This window comes from Motacilla alba, chromosome 8 (assembly GCF_015832195.1).
Source record: "Motacilla alba alba isolate MOTALB_02 chromosome 8, Motacilla_alba_V1.0_pri, whole genome shotgun sequence".
Lineage (NCBI taxonomy): Eukaryota > Metazoa > Chordata > Aves > Passeriformes > Motacillidae > Motacilla > Motacilla alba.
Genome location: NC_052023.1, coordinates 4753076 through 4763288, shown reverse-complemented (window position 1 = coordinate 4763288; position 10213 = coordinate 4753076). Strand labels below are relative to the sequence as shown.

Sequence of the window (10213 nt, the reverse complement as noted above, 5' to 3'; positions counted from 1 at the left end):
TGTGGGTGCCTTCTCCGGTGTGCTGCCATCATGAGAAGGTTTAAGGACCTGATTTTATGGATGCCTAGATAAATACATGGAGCTAATATATCACAATACAGGGCACATTTATCTGCTTTGCCCGAGTGGGATAGAATTAGACGGCAGTGTCTCTCTCAAGGCCAGCCCCGCTGTAATTCATGCCCTGAGGCGACCAGCTGAGGGGAGGAGGAGGAGGAGGAGGAATTCTGCAGGCAGCAGTATTGATGGGCTACTCCCAGAAGCTTTGTTTTAATTAATTTTCAGAGCGCTCCTTGCAGTGGATCAGGCAGCTCCTTCAAAGTCTCCTTCCACCCACTGCCCGTGCTCTTGTGCAGGGTCTGGGGCAGGGGGTGGGCCTGGGAGCCCCCCTGCTCCTTCGAGCCCCCAGGCTTTTGGTTAAACAGTGCAGAAGCTGTTGCTGTTTTTAAACAGGGGGGCTTCCCCCTGGGAAGAGGCCTCTGATGGCCACAGCGTGGGCAGGTGGATTTGTCACAGCTTTTCTCCTCCCCTTTTCATTGACTTTCTGCTCGTTCCTGCTGCCAGGGGTCAGTGGGGCGTTGGCTGGACTTTGCCAAAAGTCCACCCCAGCCATGAGGCTCCCAGGTGCTGACGCAGTGCCCTGCCCTGAGATACGAGGGGACTGAACAGCAGCTTTGCAGCCCGCTCGGGTGTGTGGTGCTGAGGCTGGAACGGGGCTGTGCCAGCTCCAAAGCTTTCCCTGAGTAAGCAGGTTTGGGAACCTGAACTGCATTTGCCCTGCGAGCAGCAAGGTGACAGCAGCAACCACAGCTCAGCGCCGAACCCGGGGTGACCTGGCTGCCATGAAGGGACCTGTCCCCATCCAGGACGCCATGGCGAGCGACACGGAGCCCTCCAACACCATCAAGCTGCTGCACCTGCTTTTCCTCTCCACCTCCTGGGGAATGCAGGTCTGGGTGACCTTTGTGGCCGGTAGGTCGGGCTGTGCTGTGCTCTCTGCCCGGGGGGGTGGCACAGGCAAGGGGGCTTTGCCCCAGCACTCACCTGCTCTCCCCCTCGCAGGGTTTGTGATGAGCAGGCACCTGCCTCGCCACACCTTCGGCTCCATCCAGCGGGAGCTCTTCCCCTACTACTTCCACATCAGCTCCACCTGTGCCTTCCTCAACCTGACCCTGTTTGCCATGTCCCACCCCAGCGAGAGCCTCAGCGAGGAGCACAAGACCCAGGTAGCCTCCCCCTTCCTCACACACGGCCCAAACCCCTTCCCCTGCTCCTCTGGCTGGCTCGCAAACCACGGAGATCCACGCACAGTTAAAGGAAGCCCACGAGCACCCAAAGTGCAGCGAGCCAGGGGGCCTGGGGGAGAAATTTAACCCGCCACACGCGGGGTGGCTTCGCTCCCCGCAGATCATCGTCTTCCTCGTGTGCGCGGCCGCCTCCGTGCTGAACACGCAGTGCTTCGGGCAGGTGGCCTCCGACCTGGTGGCCGAGCTGCAGCTGGTGGAGCGCAGCCACGGGCTGGGGCAGGAGCTGGGGCCGGCAGCCAGCGAGCCCCGCCGGCAGCTCCGCGCCTCCGACCCCAGCTACCGGCGGCTGGCCCGGCGCTTCGCCCTCCACCATGCTCTGTCCTCGCTCTGCAACCTCCTGTGCATCGTGTGCAACGGGCTGAGCCTGTGCCACCTGGCTGGCCAGCTCTCTGCCCTCTGAGGGCACTGCCAGGGGATGGCTGGACAGTGCCCACCCCCTGCTGCCTGGCTGTAAAGCAACCCCCAGCTCCGGGCATGAAACTGCAGCATCCTCGCGTGGAGAGACTCGTGCTGTGTTGGAATTTAGGAATAGTGAAATGCTGCAGCCAGCCTCTGAGATCGAAGCAGGAGTGTTTTATGGCTGAACAGCTTTCTAACGCCCCATGCACTGGCTGTGTCTAAAGCTGCAGTGTACTCCTGCAGAAGAGAAAGAAATGAGAGACTGAGAATTAGTTCTAATTAAAAGCCAAATGCTAATACAGAAGTGCAGAAGACCCTGTGTGTTGGCTGTGCCAGTTAATGTAATGGATAAGGGTGTTATGTTGGGGTTTGCAATCAGTGTCTGTCATTCTCTGGTATTCCACAAGGTGAGACAAAACGTTGTCTCATTCATTAGGCAGGAGTCAGTCTACTTAAAATAGCCACGTTTATTCCAGGTTCCGTAGGACATTCAGAAAGGTATCAAAAGGGTCAGTCAAACACTGCTCCAAACAAAGAGCTCTGCTGCAGCCTGGCCAGCAGCACAGCCAAGCAGGGACAGAACAGCAGCTGCTGAGTGCCAGGCAGGAACCTGACTGCATCCACCCTGCTGCAACAGGCAGGTACCTCCCCAGGCACTGCTGCTGAAGCCCAGCAGCCACAGCCCACCTGCGAGCAGATCTGTGATTTTCTCAGGTAAGGAAGCACATTCCCAGCTGCTCTCACTGCAACCACAGCCAGTGTTTGGCACTGCTTCAGGTTTATTTCAAAACCACATGCAGCCTATCATAGAGGAGACCTTCTGCAAGCCAGCTGGGCTCCCTTTTAAACAAATAATCCCCTCATGTTAGCCCTTCCTTCTCCTGTGCTGCTCCCCTGGAAGTTTCCCTGCGTGCCAAGATTATTTTCCTCCCCTGAAGAGTGCAAAGTATTTTTGTTCAAGCAGCAGTCTGCAGCCTGGAGCTGGGCTAACAAACAGCAGCCTCTTGCACAGGATTCCTTGTTTCTTTCTTGCTCATTACAGTCGATGCACTTTCTTGCCAGAGAAGTACTTCTTAGAGAAAGGAGAACGCTTGGCAAACACCAAAACTGTCGGGGTCCCGGCCTTCACAAAATACCTGCAAAGATTAAAAGGAGTCCTTGGCTTCCTTGTAGCTGGCCCAGTGTCCTGCAAAGCAAGTGACTCCTGCCCAGCTCCATAAAGACTGACCTCCCCAAGGCTGGTGACGAGATTTTGTGCTGATTAGCAGAGCCCCTTGGAGCCAGGGCTAAGCACATCTGAGGAGGAGTGTTTTATGAATCAACTCCTCTCCCAACAGCTTCTTTTAATTAAGGCAGCTGTTATTCTCCCTCTGGAAGGAGGGCTCTTTTGCAACTGCCCTTACAGCCTGAAATCTGAGGGCCTATGGGCTCTGCTGGGTTTTATGGAGTGCCAGAGATCCCGCTCCCACTGCGACAGACCGAGCCCCCCACGCTGTGCGGCAGCTACGAGATGCTGCAGCTCAACAGCACAGGCTGCACACGAGCTTTCTGGCTTCACAAACAGCAAACTCTTGTCTCTCAATAACAGCACAACCCTTGAAAGGCAGTTTCAGAGCAGAGGAGTGCTGCGTGCTGCGCCAGGGGCTGCTCACGCAGCAGTATGAACAGCGAGAGCATTGTTAACCTCCAACATGCTCTTTATAGGCTCCTGCCTGGTTTTCTTTTCCTTTTTTTTTTTTAAAGTAGTGTTCTGTAGATGGGATCTGGAATAGCTCTTCTGTGCTGCTCAGCTGTGCCCAGCTCCCTTTCCCATCTCCATCCAGTCCTGCACAGAGTTGTTCATTTTTTTGGGGGGAAAACACATGTAAGTTGCTAAAGCCAGGCACAAAATCCATGCAGCTTTATGCCTTCAAGAGGCAGGACTATTAAATCAGAGAAGAGTTAGGACTATTTAAGAACAAACTGGACTTAAAGCTCATACTTTTTGCCTTTTTTCCCCAGGACATGGACAGGTACAGCCTCACCTTTTGTGCTGCAGCATTTGTAGCAATGTGTGTTCTGGGTTCACCTCATACATTTCTTCTCTCTCTTCATCTTCAAAATAGAGCTGGAAAAAAAAAATTGGGGGGTTATTAAATGCCTAAGGTACATGAAGGAAAGCACTAAGCTGCTGAAAGCCCAGTAACAGCACACTGTTATCAGCTGGGGGTTTTTCAAACCTCTGCAGCTTGACCCGACTGCTGGATGCAAAATTCAGCAAGGCAGAAATTGGGTTGTGTGAATTCCAAGTTTTCCCTGTACAAACCAGCTTAGGCTCTCCTGGCAGTGGCAGCAGGAAGGCAAAATACACAGGCTGTTCCCATGCTTTACAGGCAATCCATCCAAATAGAAGGGCTGCATTTCAACAGGTGAAATGCAGCAAGGTTATGAGATAAACTGAGTGGGTTTAGAGGTATTTGAACAAAACAGAGTTGATTTAAGAGATTAAGATCCAGCGATGGTGCCTTAGACTGTAAATACACACAGGATTTAACCTGGAAAGGTACCCAGCCACTGTCCTTCTGGACCTGTCTGCCCACTGTACACAGGGTTGTGCTGCTGCTGCCTGGCACAGATGACACTGAAGTGGAAAATGAAAAATAAACATTCCTATCCTTCTATGTACAACTTCAGAAAAATTCTCAAAACCTGCTGCACCAACTCACAACCCTCCTTTCCCAAAGTGTTAATAGAGATATATCATCTAGATCTGATTATGTGCTCAAGTAACTCCACTTAGTTCTGAAAATAAATTATTTTTAAAATAATACTTTCTTATTTGTATTGAGCAACTCCATGATGCACTTAAAAAAAAAAACAGGCCACCTATCAGCTTGATGATTTAAATCTTAATTATTGTTACAAAGATGGAATCTAAGCAACATCTATGAATACCTTCTGTCAAATACAATGTAAGTGGAAGACAACTTTCATTTTCATCATTGAATTCTGTCAGCACGTGTGGACAATGTTGGAGCTTATAAGTGAGGGTTAAAAGCTCTCTTGATTCCCATCTGTGCAAGATAAACAGATGCCAGCACTTTCATACCCTCAGAGCTGTGCACTTTCTCACTCCAGAAATAAAAAGAAACCCACAACACAACAACCCTGAAATTGAAGGAAAGTCAAACTTCTCACCTCAAGATTGTTGGGAAGGTATTTTTTTTCTAAATCCCAAGGAGGTAACTCAGCAAACATCATCATTAAATGATCAATAAACCTAAAAGCCAAAATACACTTGGTCAGCTTAGACAAAGTGCTCAGCTTCAGTAACTTGTACACTTGCATTTGAATGATGGCAAAAATACATTAGCAAATTAAACAACAGATTTGAAAGTAAGTTTAGATCACCAATAACTCCTTCCCTTCAAACTCATCACTTCCCCAATGAATCCAAGGCCCTGTAACTCGGGTTATTGGCTTCAAATTTGAGCAGTGCAACAACAAATTATTTTTAACTTCACATTTTCACACTGAAAAAGATGTCAAAATAAACACCCTTCATTTTGTCTAAAATGGATTTTCCTTTGACACAGTCCCATGCTTCACCAGATCAGAGTGATGAGAATATGTCTGTGTGTCAAAGGCTTCTTTATTTTGGTACTTGAGGAGCGTTGGGAGGCCAGTTTGTCCTAAAAATCCATTTCCACTTCCTTTAGTCACAAAAAAAGCACAATGAACACTACCATGAAAGTACTACAACTTCACCAGCCTGCTTGCACTGTAATTTTAAGTTCTAAACCTATTAATAGATCTGAGGAATATGTCTTCCAACAAACAAAAAGTTACAAATTCCAAGTCTGTTTAACACTACAAGATAAGAAATCGAGGCTAACATCAAGGAGCGTGGAATTCTGAGCTTGCCAGTCACTCCCAGTCTGAAAGGTCTGCAGCACTTCGGATCTGCTGGAGCCCCTGAGGAGAACTTTGGGGTCACTGCTGCTTATGAGAGGTCCCCTTTGGAAACTTCTCATAATTTTTAAGGTTTGTTGTTTTTTTTTTTTCTGAGATATATTTGGAGGGCTTTGAAACAGCACCGTAATGAATCTCTAGCATCCACACATGTGGATGGGTCACAGGTATCCCTGGCCACTCATTAATTACTGGCCTGAGTAACTGCACTGTCACCCTGGCTAAATGTGTTTAGGTAATAAATTTAGGTAAATCACAGAATAATTCGGGTTGGAGAGGACCTCAGGAGGCCACCTAGTGCAGCCTCCTGCTCCAAAGCAGGGTCAGCTGTGTGATTAGAGATCTGGGGCTGCTCCAGCCTGGCAGTGTTTCACTTGCTGCCTGTTCTCATCTGCTCAAACACCTCCTGGGTGCAAGAATGCTGCTGGCAGTGCATTCACCTGGAGTTCTCATGGAAAGCCACAGTGAAATCTGTCTGCTCGTGCTCAGGGTACAGGAAGAGGACAGGCCAGCTCAGGCTGCCATCAGCATCCAAGTGCACCTTTGCCCCCGTGGCACTGTCAGAGTGGAACCCATCCAAGGAGATCTCAGCCAGGCCATCTGACACTTCCTCTTCTTCATCTGAAGGCTCAAGCACCAGCTTGATATTTCTTTCCTGGAGGGGAAAGACCAAAAACCAACTAAAAATCCAACAGTTATGGTGGGGAGAATAAGAACAAAAGATTAGCAGTCAGTAAAAGGTCAAATTATGTTGTTGTTAATGAGTCAGCTCCTAAACATGGCATCCAAAGCCTTCCCACAGTATCAGACTCAGGTGACTGGACTTCCCAGTAGAACCCAGAACCTCAGCCAGATATCCATAAACAAATGAGGAGAGGTGGGAATTCAAAGGAACCCACAGGAGAGAAGAGCCTGAGAAAACATGTGGAAGGGGATGCATCTAAAATCCTTTTCTCTGTGGCCTGCCAGGCATCACTACAGGGTGCAACTACACACACCAGCTCCTGACAACATCTTCTCTTCCAGAGAGCTGAAGAAAGCTCACTCTTTTCCTTGGAAAAAGGAAAACAGCAGAAGAGATCTGACTGTATGTAAGACCCTAAAATTCCAAGTCTGTTTCATGTACTTTAAACATTCACTGAGGAAGGAGAGGATCCAGGACTGATTCCCTCCTGTACCTCACTGAACAGTTATCTTCTGTTCTTCCACAGAATTAATGCCTGTGGGCAGCAGAGAAAGCCAGGTTCACCGGGCTGATGCGATGCTGCAGCCCAGCAGCCAGAGCACTCACAAAGCTCAGCCCATCTCCTAACACTGGGTCTGTATTTTGCATTAGCTGTCACCTGAAATACAGACAGCTGGGAGGTGGGGCTAGAGCCATGCAGACCTGGAGAGTTGTGGTTTTAACTCAAATTTTTTTACTCTAGCCCTCAAAAGCCAATGTATGAGAACCAACTTCTAGAGAAAAATGAGAGAGCTATAAAAAAAACCCCAAACCACACAAACCCAGCCCCTCTCAGCGACTCACCTTTATTGCTGCAAGCAAAATCTCCTTCTGACACTGCTCCTTTCTCTCCATCACCTTTGCTTTCCTGGCATCCCGCTCCTGGGTTCGCTGCAGGTAAGAAAAGGATGCGCTGAGGTCACACAGAGCAGGTCAGAGCCCATCACTGCTCTTCCCTGACATTTCCTCCTGCTGGAGAAATCAGTTTGGGTCCCCAGGAAGGTCCCCTCCAGCTCCTTCCCCTGCACATCCCGACACACAGCCCATGGAAGCACCACTCAGTCCTGTCTGGGGACACCACACTCCAAAGAAGCCTGGAGGGAGCACCCTCCCTCCAAGGATCCCAAAGAGACAAGCACTGCAGATGCCAGGCTGCCTTCTTCCTTACCTTTAATTTGTCAGCTTTGGCTCTCATTTCCACAAGCTTTTTCTCTTTTGAGTCTATTTGCAAGCCCTCCTCACACCATGCTATTGCTTCCACGAAATTCCTTAGCTCCATGTGACAGAGAGCTCCTGGAAGGATGAATATTTTAAGTTTTCAGTGCTGGAGTCAGTGTACAACTACTACAAAAGTGGTGATTATAAAGACAGCATTAGGCCTTCTGCACTAAACATTTCTGTCTCGTGTAATCATGTTCGACCAGAAACTTCCAGCAGGTCAGTTGAGAAGAAAATTTAAAGTATTTAATCAGTTCTTAGATCACTTAGTCACAGAAATCAGCAGAATTATGCTAGAATTGTCTGTTCCAAACAAAATTTTATCATTGTAATTAACATTTCAGTATTTGGCCTGTTAGGAAAAATAAAAGGGGGATTTCTATGGTGGAAAAAAAGAACAGACCCCAAAAAGAGTATTGTGGAAAACAGGAAAAGTTATCCTGCACTCCACAGAAATGGGTCCAGTGCCTCTGACAGATATAGGAGATGAAGAACAAAAGGATATTTTGACAGAAAATGCAAAGCAAAAGGCAGAGCTCTGTTTTGGGGAGAAACAGCAACAACGAGTGAAGAGATCTCTTCCAGCAACTGCTTTCCCTTTCTGAAATGAACTCTGTGCAGAAACACAGTATGATGCCCACTCACAGTAATTTAAGCTTTACAAACACAATTACTACACACCCAGAAACACGCAAGGCAACAAGGCAACTAGTAACAAGAGCCTGTTTCAGGGCTGGTAACAATGGCAGCACAATCAGTAAAAATAACATCAGCCAGGTGTTTGTAAAGTTGGAAAGGAGTCCTGCTCCATGCAGCAACACCAGCTTTAACTCTCACCTCTTATGATGGCTTTGAGATGGGTGGGCTTCAGCTTTTTGGCTTGGATGGCATCATTTAGAGCAGAACGGTAGTTCCCTGCAAAGCAAGTAAAAGTGCTCAGAACCCTTCACCTGTATTTAAAATCAAGTAAAAGTGCCCAGAACCCTTCACTTGTATTTAAAATCCAACCAGACACCAAGGGACAAAAAGGTTTACGCAGAAACCCTGTAATTCACTGTTCCTACAGTCACAGTGAGGTGAGGGTAAAAAAAGAGCAAATTTAAGAACAAGAAGTAAAAGGACAGGGATCAATCGTACAGGTGAGAGGTAAATAACGTGGTGTGAGCAGGTCACCTCTCTGCTGCAACACACAGCAGCATTAAAAGGGCCAGAACACCCTCCCTGTTGGTAGCATGGTGGTAGCTGTAAGAGAATCACAGAATTATTAAGGTTGGTAAACACCTCCAAGATCATCGAGTAATAGTTTTAAACTAAATGAGGGTAGACTTGCACTAGATATAAAAGAGACATTTTTGACAATGAGAGTGGTGAGGCACTGGCAGAAGCTGTCCAGAGAGGTGGTGGAGCCCCATCCCTGGAAACATTCAAGGCCAGACTGGACAGGGCTCTGAACTAACTTGTTTAGTTGAAGATGTCACTGCTCCTTGCAGAGGGGTTGGACCCGATGGCCTTTAAAGGTCATCTATCAATTCCAACCCAAACCAGTCTATGATCCTAAGACCCACTGGCTTTGCCCTGTCCTGGAGCCAAGGCTTGAGCAGCAGGTGACAGCTGGAAGGAGCAGAGAACAAACCCCGCACGCAGCCACGCGCTGAAGCGAGCCGGGTCTTCAGGAGGAGCCTCCTTCTCACGGACAAGCTACCACACAACCAAAACAAACAGAAAGGACACCCGAAAAGGGGAGAAAAAGCAGCTCAGCGCTGCCAGGCGGTCGGAGGGGCCTCACCCAAGTGGAAATGAGCAGCAGCCCGGTTGGTGAGCAGCACCGCGTCCAGCTCGGCGTCCCCGCAGCGCCTCCGCAGCCCCTCCGAGTAGGCGGCCGCCGCTCTCCCGTAGTCCTTCTCCTTGAAGTACTCGTTCCCTTCGTTCTTGTACATCCTGGCCAGCTCTGCGGGGACGCAGCGGGGTCAGGCTGGGGCAGGGACACGCCGGGCAGGGCAGGGCAGGGCAGGACGCACCTGCGGGGCTCCGCTCCTCGTCGAACAGCAGCGACTGCAGGCAGGCGAGCTCGGGCTGCCGCGCCGCGTCGATCTCGGCCGGGCAGCGCTTCATGAACATGGGGATGGCCTCCAGCTCCTGCGGGCGGACGGACAGACGGACAGGCACACATCGCCCCGAGCCCGGCCCCGCGCCCGGCCCCGCCGCCTCACCTGCTCCCACGTGTCGGGGTGCAGCGCTCCCCGGTACCGCGGCGGCGCCGCCGCTCCGGACACGCCGTCCTGCTCGGCCTCCGCCATGCTCCCGCTGCTCCTCCCGCACCGCCCGGCCCCGCCTGCGACCGCCCCCGCCGCGTCAGGCCCGGCCCCGCTCCTTCCGACCGGCACCGGCATCCCACCGGCACCGGCATCCCAATGGCACCGGCATCCCAATGGCACCGGCATCCCACCGGCACCGGCATCCCACCCTCCCCTGCCTCAATCCCGGCCCCGCTCCTTCCGACCGGCACCGGCATCCCACTGGCACAAGCATCAGAACCGCCCCGGTATCCCACTGCTCCGGCATCCCACCCTCCCCCGCCTCAATCCCGGCCCCGCTCCTTCCGAGTGGCCCCGGC

The 10213-nt window shown here is 50.5% G+C and overlaps 2 protein-coding genes across 2 annotated transcripts; one reads left to right on the top strand and one right to left on the bottom strand.

Annotated features, from left to right (window-relative positions):
* Positions 1 to 238: 238 nt before the first annotated feature.
* On the top strand, positions 239 to 2015 carry TMEM205 (transmembrane protein 205). Its single transcript, XM_038144605.1, has 3 exons — positions 239 to 972; positions 1063 to 1226; positions 1408 to 2015. Exons 1-3 carry the CDS (start codon positions 843 to 845, stop codon positions 1705 to 1707), a joined length of 594 nt encoding a protein of 197 aa, XP_038000533.1. The 5' UTR covers positions 239 to 842; the 3' UTR covers positions 1708 to 2015.
* A 450-nt stretch (positions 2016 to 2465) lies between these two features.
* TTC4 (tetratricopeptide repeat domain 4) lies at positions 2466 to 9957 on the bottom strand. The gene is made up of 10 exons (XM_038144604.1): positions 9810 to 9957; positions 9618 to 9735; positions 9386 to 9547; positions 8437 to 8514; positions 7550 to 7674; positions 7186 to 7272; positions 6098 to 6312; positions 4884 to 4965; positions 3731 to 3813; positions 2466 to 2842 (listed from the first exon to the last, which is right to left on the bottom strand). The coding sequence occupies exons 1-10, from the start codon at positions 9894 to 9896 to the stop codon at positions 2743 to 2745; spliced, it is 1137 nt and encodes a 378-aa protein (XP_038000532.1). The 5' UTR covers positions 9897 to 9957; the 3' UTR covers positions 2466 to 2742.
* Positions 9958 to 10213: the final 256 nt, after the last annotated feature.

Bases quoted from the DNA above. Each gene is read 5' to 3' on its own strand.
- TMEM205 (XM_038144605.1), top strand. From the start codon at position 843: ATGAAGGGACCTGTCCCCATCCAGGACGCCATGGCGAGCGACACGGAG. The intron at 973-1,062 runs GTAGGTCGGGCT...TCCCCCTCGCAG, and splicing joins CTGGGTGACCTTTGTGGCCG to GGTTTGTGATGAGCAGGCAC. The intron at 1,227-1,407 runs GTAGCCTCCCCC...CGCTCCCCGCAG, and splicing joins GCGAGGAGCACAAGACCCAG to ATCATCGTCTTCCTCGTGTG.
- TTC4 (XM_038144604.1), bottom strand. From the start codon at position 9,896: ATGGCGGAGGCCGAGCAGGACGGCGTGTCCGGAGCGGCGGCGCCGCCG. The intron at 4,966-6,097 runs GTGAATGCACTG...TTTGGCTTTTAG, and splicing joins GCTTTCCATGAGAACTCCAG to GTTTATTGATCATTTAATGA. The intron at 2,843-3,730 runs GTGAGGCTGTAC...TAATCTTTGCAG, and splicing joins CAAATGCTGCAGCACAAAAG to GTATTTTGTGAAGGCCGGGA.